At 47.0% G+C, this 15,681-nt stretch overlaps 1 protein-coding gene and 1 long non-coding RNA gene across 14 annotated transcripts in view; one reads left to right on the forward strand and one right to left on the reverse strand.

Moving 5' to 3' along the window:
• The window catches only part of Chpt1 (choline phosphotransferase 1), a 52,082-nt gene extending 46,954 nt beyond the window's left edge, over positions 1-5,128 (reverse strand). For 10 of the 12 annotated variants that reach the window (XR_015624183.1, XR_015624182.1, XR_015624181.1 and 7 more), the window contains exon 1: positions 4,746-5,128. Coding sequence is in view for 8 of the 12 variants with exons in the window: in XM_087557830.1 (XP_087413956.1) it covers positions 4,746-5,018 (273 nt within the window). In the remaining 4 variants the exon portion in view is untranslated. The remainder of the gene's footprint in view (positions 1-4,745) is intronic. The other 2 variants (NR_172095.1, NM_001394326.1) reach the window with 1 other exon arrangement.
• Positions 5,129-5,241: 113 nt separating this feature from the next.
• LOC102554140 (uncharacterized) lies at positions 5,242-7,174 on the forward strand. Of its 2 annotated transcripts, none has more exons than XR_015625202.1 (3): positions 5,242-5,445; positions 6,543-6,670; positions 6,963-7,174. It is a non-coding gene; the product is annotated as an uncharacterized LOC102554140 (long non-coding RNA). The 2 variants fall into 2 exon arrangements; XR_015625201.1 differs by lacking the exon at positions 5,242-5,445 and adding an exon at positions 5,926-6,038.
• The last annotated feature ends 8,507 nt before the right edge of the window (positions 7,175-15,681 follow it).

The raw sequence follows: 15,681 nt of genomic DNA on the forward strand, positions 1-15,681 counted from the left end.
CAGCAGGGCAAAGGCCCACACAGCACACATGAAGGCACTCAGCCAGGCACTCCACCACCAAGGGTTTGCCTGAGATCTGAGAAGCCCTGTGAAAGGCGGCCTTTCTTTTCCTCTTTGTTTTGAAAAGTCCTGGATCACCTTCCCATCTTTGGGACTTCAGGAGTTCTTGTTGAAATGCTAAGGGGCGCTGAGGAGAAGAAGGCAACTCCCACCCCACATGTACTACTCAATGCATCAGACGCCTAATAAATGTGCTGTTCTCTAACTCAGTGGGAGGGATCAGCAGCTACGCCCTGGCCTGATGAAACAAGAGCGGAATCTGATTCTTCCTATAGATCACAATGTACAGATCACAGTGCCACGCGTGCTCAAGCCTCGATGCAGACTTCTATGGAGGAGCAGCATATTTTTTAGAAATTAACCAGAATGCAGTCCCCAAGCCACAGAAACTAACCACACAGGAAAACAGTCTCTTGACAAGGCCTCTTCTAGGCACATCTGGAAAGTGTGAGGAGGCAGGAGGCTCCTCAGCTGCAGAGTCACAGAAACCTCTGCTCCCAGGTACCCGAGAGCAACATTAACTCCCAGGGCCATAGTTCCCTCCATCCCAGTTTCTTCCCTACTTTTTGAAGTTTTTTCACCTTCTGGAAGACGGAAACTGACATTTTCTTTTAGTAAGAGAGGCCATTCTATTACAAGACCCCTGCCTTTCCAAACGATGCTTGACAAAATATTGAGCTGGTTAAAAATAATTAATTAATTAAAAGGAAATGCGGATAACAAAGAATTAAACCTTAATTTAATAGTTTAAAAACTATGAATGTGGGGTTGGGGATTTAGCTCAGTGGTAGAACGCTTGCCTAGAAAGCGCAAGGCCCTGGGTTCGGTCCTCAGCTCCGAAAAAAAGAAAAAAGAGAAAGAAAAAAAAAAAACAAAAAAACTATAAATGTGAATATATAGTGCCCTCAAGTGAGTCACATGAAGGGAAACACACAGATTAAGAAGGTAGAAGGTAGGGAGAAAATATCAAAGCAAATAGAGAAAAGAGAATTATGTCACAATTTACATTAGCCAAAAAAAAAAAAAAAAGGCAAGGAAGTATTTTGTAGTATGCTACTGGAACTGGGGCTCCCCACCCCACTTTGCCCTTTTGCACCTCCACAAACCTTTGGATAACAAGGAGCCCTATCTATATGTTAACTTCTAACTCTTTGCGTAGATTTCCAGAACCCAGATGATTTTTACACTACTCTTCCTTAGTAACTACTGGAAAGAGAAGGTGCAAGTTTGTCGCAATGCTCTGGAGAGCACACACACCCTGGCTAGCCAAGACTGCTAACCCTAGCTTCACTGCCCCCTTCTCTCCATGGAGACTTCCCTAGCAAGGAAAACAGAGCCTCGTTCGAGGAACCAGCTCTTCCAGATCCTTCAGGGCTGGCTTTTCCATAAACCTGATACCTTTCTACCAACACTTATTCTCCCAAACACTGGTACCTTGAGTGGCTAAGAGCAAAGATATTTGATTCTGGTAACCTTAGAAGCCTGAAGCTTGAACTAGCTTTGAATCACCAAGTTATCAGACATACACTTTTAATAAGTGCATTAAATAGGCTCTGAGACCGCTTAATGGCCTAAGAATCTATGAGTCTTCTTCAGCAAGAGATAGCCAGGACTGGAGGCCAAGGGTCATATACTCAAAAATGGTAAATGCACCATCAAGGCGTGAGGGGAGAGGGGGAGTTCTATCCATTTACTAACATTTGCGTATGCTCAGACCAAACAGGTAAAATATTTAATCCAAGGACAGCTAAAACTGAGTGGGAGCTGAGGAAGCCATCTCTCAAGATTACACGGGGCCGTCTTGCTCACACGCCCAATTAGCAAACGCTATGCAAGATGCTGCATCCCCAGTTGAAATCCGGTGGGGCTGTCCTGCTCAGTAAGACTATACACAACAAAAAGGAATGGAGACGTAACACAGCTTTCTCCTAGCCCCCCACTTAAAAGCTCAATAATCCTGGAAGTCAATTTCTCTCCCCTTTCCCAATCTGTGAAATGGGGTTAGTAACTTGTCTTCATGAGACAAGGAGACTGAGATAACAGGAGCTGCCAACGGTGCCTGAGAGACAGTAAAACAGCCTGTGGTTCTTAGTTACTCTCAGGACTGTGGGGGTCCGGGAGACCGAGTGGTTTGATTTGACTTAGAAGGAAAAGGTTCATGAGGTGGTGGTGTTAGGGGAAACAGAGCTAGAAATGGACACTGAAAGACAGGCAGGTGACTGGGTAAGTGAGGGAGGAAAGGATGACAGAAAGAACAGCTCTCGCAAACTGTTCACCTTGAGTAAAGGGAGGATCCCTAAGCAGACAGGATGGTCTGCAAAGAACTTTCCAACCCCCTTCCCTTTGCTCCCAATCACACTCTAGAAGTGCATAGCTACTGAGTTCCAGGTCAGCCTGATCAAACAAGCGAGCCCTGTCTCAAAATTAAAAATAAAATTTAAAAAACTACTGGAGCTAATCTAAGCAGAGCTCTCTTGGCTATCGTGTTGAAGGTCCTGGTTCAGCCTCCGGTACGCCATGTGCATAGACAGTGTGTGAAAAGGCACTGTGACTCCTCAAGTCTAAAATTCAAATGCTTCCAAGCTAGGTCGAAGCCATCATTGAACCTCTGTGGACTTCAGCTTCCTCTTATGCCACTGTTACTTTAGGCTGACGAGAGGGAATTCTACCCTAGGAAGGGGAAACTCAACCAACCTCCTCAGGTTGATAAGGGTAAAACCCACCACACACGTGAGAACCCTTCACACACACACTTTCATCATGTAAAACACCAGCGTTTTCATACACGCCACAATCTCAACCAAAAGAATGAATCCTCCACAGTTGGATCCACTTGGATCTGGACTTTACCAAGCCAGGCCATTTATTCAAGCAAAATAGCCAGAAACCATTCTTAGAACATGTTAGTAACTACATCTTATTAAAAACAAAGCAAAACAAAAAACAAAACAACAACAAAAAAAGTGGATCCTGCAATGTTGCTCCCCCCTTACTTAGGCCACTTAGAGGCAAATGCAGAATCCAGTGACACGCACTTTACAAACCCTCACAGTTTATTTACCAGTTACCCTCCAGCCCTGTTACCTGGGCCATTCTGGCTTTTCACATGTTTAAGTGCTTGCTCAGAGCCTATCGTCCTCTTTTAAAAATGAGTCTAAGCCTATAAGGTAATCACACTTATCTCATCCCCAGGTCCCCTTCCACCCTGGTCCCTAGGCCTCATTTATCCATTCTCCTGAGTGTTCCACAAATGGACAGTAAGTGACACCAACGTGGACAGCTTCATTGGCCAATGCCAGAAACACCCCAAGACTGGTAGTCAAATCTAAGCCCAAATCAAAGCTAAATTTGACTATGCATGCTTCACAACCCTGTTTACCAACTGTGCGCTGTCCATGGGTTGAGAGGAAGAGTTTTACTTTGTTGAGTAAAGCGCAGGGCCCTGCAGTTATCTGCACCTATCACTCAGTCCTCGAGGCTGCCTTGTAAAATTGGCCCGGCAGACATTATTTCTATTTTCAACCCGGGAAAACAGACCGGGTAGGTCTGCCGAGTTGGAGGCTGATGGGGAGCCAAGTCCTTCACTCGCAGGCCTGCCATCCTTCATCCTGATACAGTGCGCTGCTGGGGGTTCGGGAACCAGAAAAATCCCTAACGGCTCAGTGCTTTCAAATCACAGGAAAACAAGCGACAGGAGAACGAGGAACACAGCCATCAGCAGGCGAGATGCTTTAAACAAACCGGCAGGCTCCACTAAGCCTGGACGGATGCAGAACGAGAACTACTTCCATTGTATTCCTGCTATTCAGCCTTGACTCTCACATTTGTGCACCATCTATATTTATATGTAATTATGGGGGGAGCGTACAGAAAATAACATCATGGAGTCTGCAGAGCAATGTTATCCTATATAGGGAGAGTTATCAAGGCACTCGCCCTTGTTTTTCTGCCTTAGATGCAGCCCAAGGAACCACTTCTGACCATCATTGTCCCAAACCCATGTTACTTAATAGTCTCACTTTAGACATAGGTTAGATAGAATTACAACTAATAAAATGTGTTGGCTTTTATAATCTCTAAGTCTGGATAATTGTAAGGACTGTCACCTTCAGCCTGCTTGTTTTGTTTTTGTTTTTGTTTTTTTCATGAAAAAGTCAATGAAGCAACGAGGAAGTTACCATCCAGAAATAACTTATCTTTGATCAGTGCTACCAGTAATTTCAGGATCACTAGGCACCGCCTTTGAAAAACAGAGAATTATAACGTGTTAAAGGGCATTACCCAACCCATCCACAAGTCCTGCCAGCATGGACATGTGGGTGTTTAATCCCCAGTGGGCGAAATTTTGCGAAATATGGACTGGGGATCCCATGGTCCCAGGGATGAAGTGGGCAGACACAGGGCTGGTGCAGTGAGTGACCTTGACAGCCCCCTCCAGGGAAGCTCAGAATGGTCACAGGATTGGGGTAGTGGCATGACAGTCTCTAGGAGCCCCGGGGGAGGCTGAAAATGAACACACCGCCACCCGGACAGCGGTCTGGTCACGTCCGCACTTCCCTGCTAGACCTAGAGGATGCTCTGTTACACAGGGTCTCCCCGCTCCACCGTCGCCTCCTCTAGTGGGGCCATCTCCGAAGGAGGCCCAAGGGCTCCGGGGAACAGTACCGGCGGGCGGCCAGCCCTACCTCCTCCGTGACCGTAGGGCAGTAGAAGATGAGCACTAGTGTGGTGAACAGGTTGATGGCGAGGCCGAAGAGGGTGATGGTGTTGGGGGCTATCCAGAGCGGGATCCATTGGAGCAGCCAGGTCCAGAAAAGCTGCAGCGGCGGCTCGAACAGCGACTCTCCCGCCGCGCTGTAGCGGTGGTCCTCCAGCCGCCGCAGCTGCGCGGCGCTGAGCGGCTCACCTAGCGCCTTCACCCAGCGCGGCGCCGGCCTGGCCCCGGCGCCCGCCGCCATGGCCGCCTGCGGGGCCCGCCGCGACCCAGCGCAGCCCGCGGCCCGCGCGGGGTGGGCGGAGAGAGCCGAGCAAGGGCACAGCGCCCGGGCCAGCTCGGCTGGTGGGACTCACTTAGCAGCGGGCCGCGGGGGCGGGGCCGGGCCGCGAGGGCGGGGCCTCCGCGAGCTCGCGGGCGAAGGCCAGGCGAGGGGCGGGACTAGGGCGGGACCGGGGCGGGGCCTCAGTGAGCTCGTCTCCCGGCTCCTGGCTCCCGGGAAGGGTCACAGCCTGCGCTTTCAGACACTGGATGAGGGCACCGCTGGCTCTGCTGCTGTGACTTTTCTACTGGGGATCGAGGGTTCGCCCTCCTCTCTAACCTTTGCTCAGGTTTCCGTGACGACGTCTGGCTAGCCTGGATCCTGCTTGAGCTTGGTTTTCTACTGAGTGGTAGGTACAACTCAGACTAGTGGATCTATGCTCCGCCTTTTTTTTTTAAGTCAAGATGTCGCCTATTGAGACACCGACGTGCTCACCATGTATGTACTTATCAGAAACACTCAAGCACCATGGATGGAATATATAAAGGCCCCTCTGCATATTAACTTGGTTAACCCTCACTTCAGGATCAGACAACGAGGTTTTAAACAAAAACAAACAAAAAACCCAGATCTTAGAAATATTGTCCTCAAAGGAGAACTGAATGTTTGAAACCCACATGCCTGTTTTTTCAGACCACTTGACACTCATCATGGTGGCTGTTTTCAGACACGCTCTTTCTTGGAGTAGAGAAAAATCTAAGCCAGTTTCCCATTTTCTTCAGTGGAGAAGACTGATTGCCACATAATGGAAAGTCACCAGCCCCTTACTTCACAATGCACCCATTTGGGCTAGGGGCATCCTGTCATAAGCATGTTCTATTGCTTAACCAGACAGAGGCTGCCCACTTGACCTACAAGTAATGAGTCTGATCTTTATGCACCTTTCTAACCCATAAGACGAGCTGGAAACTACTTTCTGGATTCTTGGATTAAGCAGCATAGGTAATCAGATACATTCTCTCTCACTGTATTTTGTGGACCAGTCAGTCAGCAACCTTTGACTCAAGGACAGACCTTCTCATCTCATTCCCCACAGCACCCTACAGAAGTATGCTTCTTACATTTTTAAATTTCTGGGAAAAGATATCAAAGAATAATGTTTATGATGTTGGAACTGGTGTAATTTAAATCTCAGCTCTGGGATGATAGTCATGTTTATTCTGACAGGGGTGAGGAGGAGTTGCACAGTTGTCCAGAATGACTTACAAAGTCTTGAATATTCATTACCTGGCCTTTTAAAAAAATAAAATTGGACAGTTGGGTGTGGTGCTGCAGGCTTTTATCCCAGCACTCTCCAGGCAGAGCCAGGTGGGGGGAAATTGACAACACTTACATTATATATTCATAGGATTTTATTTATCTTGCTCTCGGACTTTGCCCGGAGCGCCTTGCTCTATCCTGTTAAGCTTCCTCTTTAGTCCTTTGTTTGCTTTGATTGTGGGACAGAATCCTGCCGAGTGACTAGACTGGCCTTGACCTGCCTCAGCCTCCTGCGTAGCTCTGATTACAAGCAATTACACTTGGTGTCTTCTAGTGCGATGTAGTTGAAGAGGGGCACACGACATGCTCAGAAGGTATGGACAACTGCTTTAGGGTACATCTAGGTAAAATACAATGGCTTGAGTGAGACAGAAGTTCATTTTGCCCAAGCATAACATCTGGGTAGATAATTGAGAGCTGCCGCAAAGGCTCAGTGTGTGAGAGACACGGGTTTCTTCCATTTCATTGTCTGCCACCTTTAGGGTATTGTCCCTGTCCTGGTCAGAAACAGGTGATCACGATTCCCAAACGACTAGGAGGGAGAGGGAAGGGGGCTGAACTTTCTGGCTTGGAGACTATGATCCAACGTTTCATTCCTCATTACAGAACCCTATCATGTGATCGTGTCACCTAACTGCAAGGAGAGCTAAATGAAGTCGTTAGCTGGCCAACGATTTGTCATCTAATCCTCACTCCTATTGAAGAGCGAGGGAGTGGATGTTAGCCAGCCATCTGCCCACTTCAACCATCCTTGTGTTCTGATTTTTTTAATCTGATTTTTAATACACTTTTTAAATATATATATATATGCTATTTTATTAATGCTTTGAGAATTTCATACAATACACTTGGATCATATTAACCCTTTATTCCTCTCCCTAATTCCTCCCAAGACCACCCCTATCTCCTAACCTCCCCATCTTCGCCCTCTTTATTATTACTGCTTTTTGTAACCCACCGAGTCCAGTTTGTGAGTTGAATTTGTCCTGCATGGGAACTGAATCATGGCCAACCTACTAGATAAAGGCCACATCCTTAACGAAAGCTGATCCTCTCTCTCCTTGAAGCCTTCAGCGGTCCCTAGCTCCTCGGGGATAGGGAGTAGGGATCCCCTTCTTCCTCCCCTCTAGAATGTTACCCAGCTTGATTTTGTGCACGTCCTGTGGAGGCGACACAGCTACTGCGAGTTCATGAGTTAGAGTTGCCATGTCATTCCCAGTAGACGTTGCTTCTGTCCAGTCCTCCCTGTCCGTCCTCTGGCTCTTAGGGTTTTCCTGTCCTCTCTTCCTCCATAGTCAGTGAGCATTACTTACAATGCTGGTCATTATTGTAGCTCACAACAGGATGAGTCTGTTGAGGACTCCATGTTAATGACTCCCTCCACCCCCACCACCCCCCCGTTTCCCAGATGAACTTAACTAGGCTCAAATTCTTGTCCACAATCGCACATGCAGCCAGTACCTATTGAACTAGGTTCTGAGCTTCTCAACCTTGTCCCGGGGCCTTTAATCCCAGTTCCTGCAGAATGTGACCTAATACGTTACATGAAGTGCAAATTAAGCATTGCTACTTCAGAAATCTGAAATGGGCCAACATCCAAATCTTAGAGGGATCTGATGCTGCAGGTGGAATACTCCACAGCTGGTGTCATGAGACACTCGTCAAAAAAGAGGCAAACTGTGCAAGCAGACCCTTAGACAGTGTTAGTATTTTGTCCAAGCTCCACCCCACAGTTACCCGGCAACAGCCAGGTGCACCCGACTCACTATAAAAGGGGCTGCTCACCCCCTCAGCTCTCTTTTGCTCTTGACGTCTTGCTCCAGCTCTGTCCTCTCACCCCTTCCTCCCTCTCCCCATTCCTTGTCCCCCCTCTCCATGGCCGGCCTCTTCTTCCTCCTCTTCCTCCTCTTCCTCCTCCTCTTCTTCCTCCTCCTCCTCTCTCTCTCTCTCTCTCTCTCTCTCTCTCTCTCTCTCTCTCTCTGCGCCTTTCTGTTTCTACTACCCTCTCAACTCTCCTTCCCATGCCCTGAATAAACTGTATTCTATACTATACCTCCTGTGGCTGGTCCCTCAAGGGGAAGGGATGCCTCAGCATGGGCCCTTGGAGGCACCCCCTTCCCTCATACCTGACTACACATCCACCAAACATATTCCTCCTCTATCTTTTTATAAAACAACAGTTTATGAGGCGTATATGAAACATTAGTGAATGTTGTGTTGCTGCTTGGTTTCTAGTTCTCATTTTATACATACACAAGAAATCTGAAGTCTGAAAAGCCTCAAAACCCCCAAACACTCTTGTCCCAGTTATTTTCAGTGAAGGTTACTCAATATGTAAAAGGCCTTAGGTGGGGATTTATTTTTGCCAATATTGAACAGCACAACTTCTATGTATTGTGTAGATTTGTGCCATTATGATCGACTTTTAAGGCTACATAAAGAATTTAATTTTTTGGATAAGAAGCACCCAGATTCAGTGAGGAAGGCTGAACTCTATTCACAGGACAGTGGGCCTTGTTCTCCCTTCTTTTGTATAACTTGTACTCACAGTTCAGATTTCCCTCAACAACTTTCATGTTTAAACCAAAGTTTCCAAAAACGTTACATAGTTTCATGCAACCATGGTAGGTACAATTGTACCGGAAATAACTACTTCAAAACCCAATTTTCGGGCTGGAGAGATGGCTCAGTGATTAAGAGCACTGACTGCTCTTCCAGAGGTCCTGAGTTCAATTCCCAGCAACCACATGGTGGCTCACAACCATCTGTAATGGGATCTGATGCCCTCTTCTGGTGTGTCTGAAGACAGTGACAGTGTACTTATATAAATAAAATAAATACATCTTAAAAAAAAAAACAAAAAAAAAACCAGTTTTCACCTGTTTGGGGGTGGGAAGCATGGCTTCCATCAACATATCCTGTGGATCCCAATTTGATCATGGTACATTGTTTACATGTATCAAAATTTCACATCCTATCCAGTAAATACACACAACTGAAATGATAATGACTGTTTAGAAGGATTCTCTTGGCTAGACAAGACTTGCAAAATATGTTGTTCACAAGTCTGACTGTATTTTTTTTAAACATTGTGTGAACACTTGCTTTTTAGACATTTTCTTCTTCCCGTATGCAGTTGCCTGCTTGCCTGCACCTCTGTATGTGCACCATGCACCTCTGTATGTGCACCATGCACCTCTGTATGCACCATGCACCTCTGTATGTGCACCATGCACATGCCTCATGCCTCGGGAGGCCAGAAGCTGCTGTTGGATCTCCTGGTTTGGGAGTTACATGTGGCTGTAAGCTGCCATTGAGTGTTAGGAGCTGAACCAGATCTTCTGCAAGAACAGCAAGTGCTCCTATCCACCAAAACCTCTCTCAGCCCCATAAACCCCAAAGCCTTTATTGCTTTGACTTTGACCGGTCCTGACAGTTTTGTACTTTGAGATTGCTAAAGTATGTAGGTAGGCAGATGTGCAGTAATCAGTAATGAATCAACAAAGACCTTTGCTCTACTTGTTAGATATTCTTAGTGTCCTATTCAAGATCAGAAAACAAGCAGAATTTCACAACAAAACCCGGGAGATGTGGTAACTGTGCTTTTTATCTGAAATTGCAAAAGTAATTGAGGGTTAAGGAAACTAATCTCCCCTAGACACCGTTCTTAGCCCTCAGTCTTCGTTATATCCTTTAATCATTTCTTTTTTAATTTATGATCCTTTTCTGGATTCATATTGTACTGTGTCAAAATGTTTTCCTCGCTGTGCTTCAAGGAACCCTAAAGGGAAGCTCCTTCCTCAAAAATTTCTTTTTCAGCAACATGGACTACCTAAAACCCTGTCTTATAACCTTGGGATTTTATGAAGAATGGGTTAAGCCACATTTGGCTGCCTAGCTGGGTCATTATCTGGACTATCTGAGAGGGACGTTATGGTGAGGATCTGCAATGTATCCTAGAGACCTAGTTTGGGATACTTGGTCTCAAGCTGATGGCTGTTCTGGGGATATTGTGTGACCTTTGGACAGTGTAGCCTACCTAACAAGAGTGGGCTCCTTGAGTTGGGCTTTGAAAGCTATGTATGTACTTCCTGTTCCAGACAGAATATACTTCTCTGATCTACAAAGATCAAAGGAACCTTCAGAAGGTCCTCCCAACTTCATGAAGGGGCCAAGCCCTTCCCACGGTGAGACTATGAGCCAAAGCACCCCAACCCCCAACACACATACCTTAAGCTGCTTCTATCAGGCATTTATTTTGTCACTGTCACGTGAAAAAGAGCCAAGACAAGGGGATCCTTTTATCGGCATCTCTTGCTTTAAGAGGGGAACTGGATGCTGGGTAGATGGGTCAGCAGTTAAGAGCCCTTGCTACTCCTCCAGAGACCCAGAATTTAGTTCCCAGCACTCACATCCGGTAGCTCGTAATTATTTGTAATTCCAGCCAGGGGATCCAAGAGACTCTCTTCTGGCTTCTGTGAACACCTGCACACATGTGGCAGCTGTGTACACATACAGACACAGACACAGACACAGACACAGACTGAGGGGGAGGGGGAGGGAGAGAGAGAGGAGGAGGGAGAGAGAGAGGAGGAGGGAGAGGGAGGGAGAGGGAGAGGAGGGGGAGGGAGAGGGAGAGGAGGGAGAGGGAGAGGAGGAGGGGGAGGGAGAGGGAGAGGAGGAGGGAGAGGAGGGGGAGGGAGAGGGAGAGGAGGGAGAGGGAGAGGGGGAGGGGGAGGGGGAGGGAAGAGTGAGATCCCCCGTAAATATCCATACAAGAATTTAGACACAGTGCTTGAGCCTGCCCCTCCTCCTGCCCCCAAGAATGTACACAGAGGTCATTGGAGAATCTCACTGAAAAGCAGATTTGTACACTTGTAAGTCTGGGGAAGCATCTGAGGATCTTCTTTTCTGAGAATCTCCCCAGTGGCCAGGTCGGGTCATCAAATCACCCTTTGTAATGGAGGTCCAAGCACATTACCTTTGAAGGCTCAGAGCGGAGGTAAAGAGAGAGAAAAGACTCCTAGGGTAATCAAAAGATTTAAAAAACAAAACAAAACAGAAAACAGACTCTTTTCCCCAGTGCTGATGTTTTTGGGGTTTGCTGTTGTTGTTTTGGTTTTTCAAGACAGAAGTTTCTCAGTGCAGCCCTGGCTGCCCTGGAACTCACTATGTAGGTCACCTGCCTTTGCTTTGAGTGCAGATTCAAAACATGCACCCCCACTGCCCAGCCACCAATCCTGATGTTTTTAAGACACTGAAGGTCTAGCTAGAAGAAAGACATAAGTATTTACATTTTTATACTTTAATTCTATGGGTTTTTTTAAATTTTTACACATATTTAAAAGACATATACCAATTATGTAATATACTTGTAGAGCAACGGCTATTTTTGAGACCTGAGTTACGGCGGTAGTTGAAACTTTTCCGAGATAACACTATTCCTCACAGTCTAGGAAACCCTTCAGCGCACTGACAACATGTCTGAAGAAAGCCAACGTCCATTAGAATGTCTGTGAAAGGCAATGTCTTAGTATTAAAAAGCGCATATGTTGTTGGTAATTTGTCCTAAGTCAGGACAGGTGAGGACAGTGCAAAGAAGGGTATTCTGCAAAGGAGAATACCCTACCGGAAAGGGTTAAGAAGCCACGGCTGAGTTGATACTTGTATGTCAGGTGGACAAGAGCCCCTTTCTTTTCAGTTCTTTCTTCCTTGTCTGCTAACATTATTTCTGGCTTTGTTTCTCTGGAGGCTCTTGAGTGCCCTTTCCTTTGTGCAAATAACAAGGGTGTTAATCTGTCCTTCCCTCTTCCTCCTGCTGCCTAGTGCTTCTGTGTCTTGGCTGTCACAAGCTGCTGCTGCTGCTGCTGCTTCTTCTTCTTCTTCTTCTTCTTCTTCTTCTTCTTCTTCTTCTTCTTCTTCTTCTTCTTCTTCTTCTTCTTCCTTCTTCTTCTTCTTCTTCTTCCTCCTCCTCCTCCTCCTCTTCCTCCTCCTTCCCCCCTCCTCCTCCTCTTCCTCCTCTTCCTCCTCCTCCTCTTCTTCTTCTTCTTCCTCCTCTCTCTCTCTCTCTCTCTCTCTCTCTCTCTCTCTCTCTCTCTCTCTCTCTTTCTGTGCTTAAGTCCGTAAAGAGGGAATTATGAAGGGATAGATTTGGCCACGGTTGGTGTTTGTCACTAGGAGGACTTGAAAGCATGAACGGACTCAGGAAAGCTCACTGGACTGCTTCTCTTGTAGGAATGTTGGGTGGTGCTCTGACTAGGAGCTGCTAGGAAGAGTATAAAATAAACCCTCACTAAAGGATTCTCTTCACTATCCCCCCAACGATCACCCCAACCATCATCTCTCAATGGCACAATAGGAACTGAATTGACCGTGACCTGCCACCCCTCAGTGGGCTGGAAGAGGCACCCCATCTGTAGCCTGCAGAGGACAGTTCCTTGGCTCCCTTCATCCTTGGACTCTCCCAGATGGCCACATGATGATTTATTTTGAGACCTGGCTCCCTTCCCATGACCCTTTGTCATAATTCTCTGAGAAGGTTGCCTTACAATTTACCAATTTCCTTGCAATGGTGCTGTGGATGAACTCAGCTTAGTCTTCATAACCAACTCTAAAAATTTAAACCAGCATGTATAATTTAGTATGTAATGTCTTTTAAGATCTTCTCCTGGGCTCCAGAATTGGAATGCCGGTGAAGGAAGAAGAAAACCAGGTGTGAATCGCTTGCCTTGGGGAACGAACGCGGTCCCTATCGGAAGACAGAGGGCGTGTCGACATTGCTTAGGAGGAAAGGTAGACGTGCTGGAAACAGGAGTGGGACAGAATTTCATTAATGAATTGAGTCACCCAATGCCCTAAGCAGCACTTCTGTGTCCTCATCTACGTGTGCCCTGGTGGTTTGCCCCTTGTGACTTCAGACATTGATTGTTCAGGCAGTGCATCTGGGAACACAGAGATCACCAGGCGACTTTAAGAGAGCAACCTGGACAACAAGTTGTCTGTTAGCATTTTTGTCTAAGCTCTGCCCCACAGTTACCTGGCAACAGCCAGGTGTTCCTGACTCACTATAAAAGGGGCCACTTGCCCCCTCCTCGCTCTCTTGCTCTTGCCTTCTTGCTCTGGCTCTCTCCCCATTCCCTTCTCCCTCTGACATGTGCTCATGGCCAGCCTCTACTCCTCCCCTTCCCCCTCCCCTCCCCCTCCCCTTCCTCCTCCTCTTCCTCTTCCTCTTCCTCTCCCTCCTCCCCTTCCTCCTCTTCCTCCTCTTCCTCCTCCTCCTCCCCTTCCTCCTCTTCCTCCTCCTCTTCCTCTCCCTCCTCCCCTTCCTCCTCTTCCTCCTCCTCTTCCTCTCCCTCCTCCTCCTCTTCCTCTCCCTCCTCCTCCCCTTCCTCTCCCTCCTCCTCCTCTTCCTCTCCCTCCTCCCCTTCCTCCTCTTCCTCCTCCTCTTCCTCTCCCTCCTCCCCTTCCTCCTCTTCCTCCTCCTCTTCCTCTCCCTCCTCCTCCTCTTCCTCTCCCTCCTCCTCCTCTTCCTCTCCCTCCTCCTCCTCTTCCTCTCCCTCCTCCTCCTCTTCCTCTCCCTCCTCCTCTTCCTCTCCCTCCTCCTCCTCTTCCTCTCCCTCCTCCTCCTCTTCCTCCACCACCACTACTTCTTCTTCTTCTTCTTCTTCTTCTTCTTCTTCTTCTTCTTCTTCTTCTTCTTCTTCTTCTTCTTCTTCTTCTTCCTCTCCCCACCTCTGCCTTTAACTCCCCTCCCCATACCCTGAATAAACTCCATTCTATACTATATCATATGGCTGGTCCCACAGGGGGAGGGATGCCTCAGCATGGGCCCGATGAGGTACCTCCTTCCCCCATACCTCACCACACCACTACCAGAACAGATCCCCCCCTCTCTTTACCTTTTTATTAACACATCAGTCTCACTAATAGATCTGTCTCTAATCCTTTATCAACATTCAATTGTGGAGGATTTTCACAAAGTCTTGTAGCAGGAACCTGAATCCTTGATGCAAGAATGCTAATTAATTGGAATTCACATAAATAAGGAAGCACAACAGGTGCAGGCGTAGCTTATTTTAGTCAACGGTTACAGGGAGTCACACTCGGAGAGGGCCTAGATGCTCAAGTCTCCGGTCAAATTGTAGTCGCATCTCTGTCCCCAGCTTCCTGGCACCTAGGTGACTTAAGGTCAGCGAGGTGTTCCTCGGGGAATTTGGGTCGAGAGAAAATTCCCAAGAAGTGCACTGTATAAGAAAAGGGGGTGGTGAGAAGTGTTGCCAGCGGGAATGTCTGCCTGGATCCGAGGAGTCCTTGGCCTATGGAAGAAGTGACACCTTGAGAATCCCAGAGTGAAACGCTAGAAAACGGGAGATCCTTTCTGCCAGAGTCTACTGAGCAGCAGCAGAACCGTCCAAATCTTTCAAAAGGAACACACATGAAATTAGCAGGTGATATGCTGTGGCAGTTAATTTTATGTGTCGATGGAACTGGTTTTTTTTTGTTGTTGTTGTTTTGTTTTGTTTTTAACAAAATCTCAATTGTTCAATTTTACCCATGAAGACTCACTGGGATGAAAGCCTGTTAGCTCTGAGAGGCAGAGAAAGCACCCAGCTGACCTTCCTCCTCAGGCCAATGTCCCAGAAGCAGTGCCCGTCTCTCACACCCAGCTCAAAAAGACTCCTTCCAGCTCAATGTCCCTCCCTTCTCCCTGGGCGTCTATCTCTAGACTCCTCTAACTATGTTTTTTCTTAATAATCCTATGTTCACTTCCTGTCATCTGGTTCTTACTCTCTCTGCCTCTCAACCTATGGTGGACTTTATTTAGTCCTTGTTTGCAACCTTAAAGCAGAAAGCTCTTGGATTCTGAGTGCGTGATAAGGCTGAGCCGCACCCCAACTAAAAACAGGTCTTTCCAGTAAATAACACAATCTTGGGGTTCTCAGTGTGATCGAATATCTTGCCACAGTTGAGTACCATAATGCCACAGAGATTTTCAGATGACACTTGAGTTGGGTTTTTTTTGTTGTTGTTGTTGTTTTTTGCTTTTTTAAAAAACACATCTTAGTATTTGAGTAAAGCAGATAAGCTTCTCTATGTGGTTGGACATCACCTAGTGAGGTCTGTAGAAACTCCTGGCTCTCTAGTTTTCCAATGCAGGATGAAGTTTACACCACCAGCTTTCTGATTCCCAGGCTTCAACTCTATATCGACTTCTTTCCCAGATGTTCATCTTGTAACAGAAAACTCTTAAGTGCCAAGTCTCCATAATTTATAACCAATGCTTTTAGACTCCATCTCTTCCTAGAATTCAATCACGTATCTATCC

The sequence above is a fragment of the Rattus norvegicus genome, chromosome 7 (genome assembly GCF_021556685.1).
Source record: "Rattus norvegicus strain SHRSP/BbbUtx chromosome 7, alternate assembly SHRSP_T2T, whole genome shotgun sequence".
NCBI classification, from domain to species: Eukaryota; Metazoa; Chordata; class Mammalia; order Rodentia; family Muridae; genus Rattus; species Rattus norvegicus.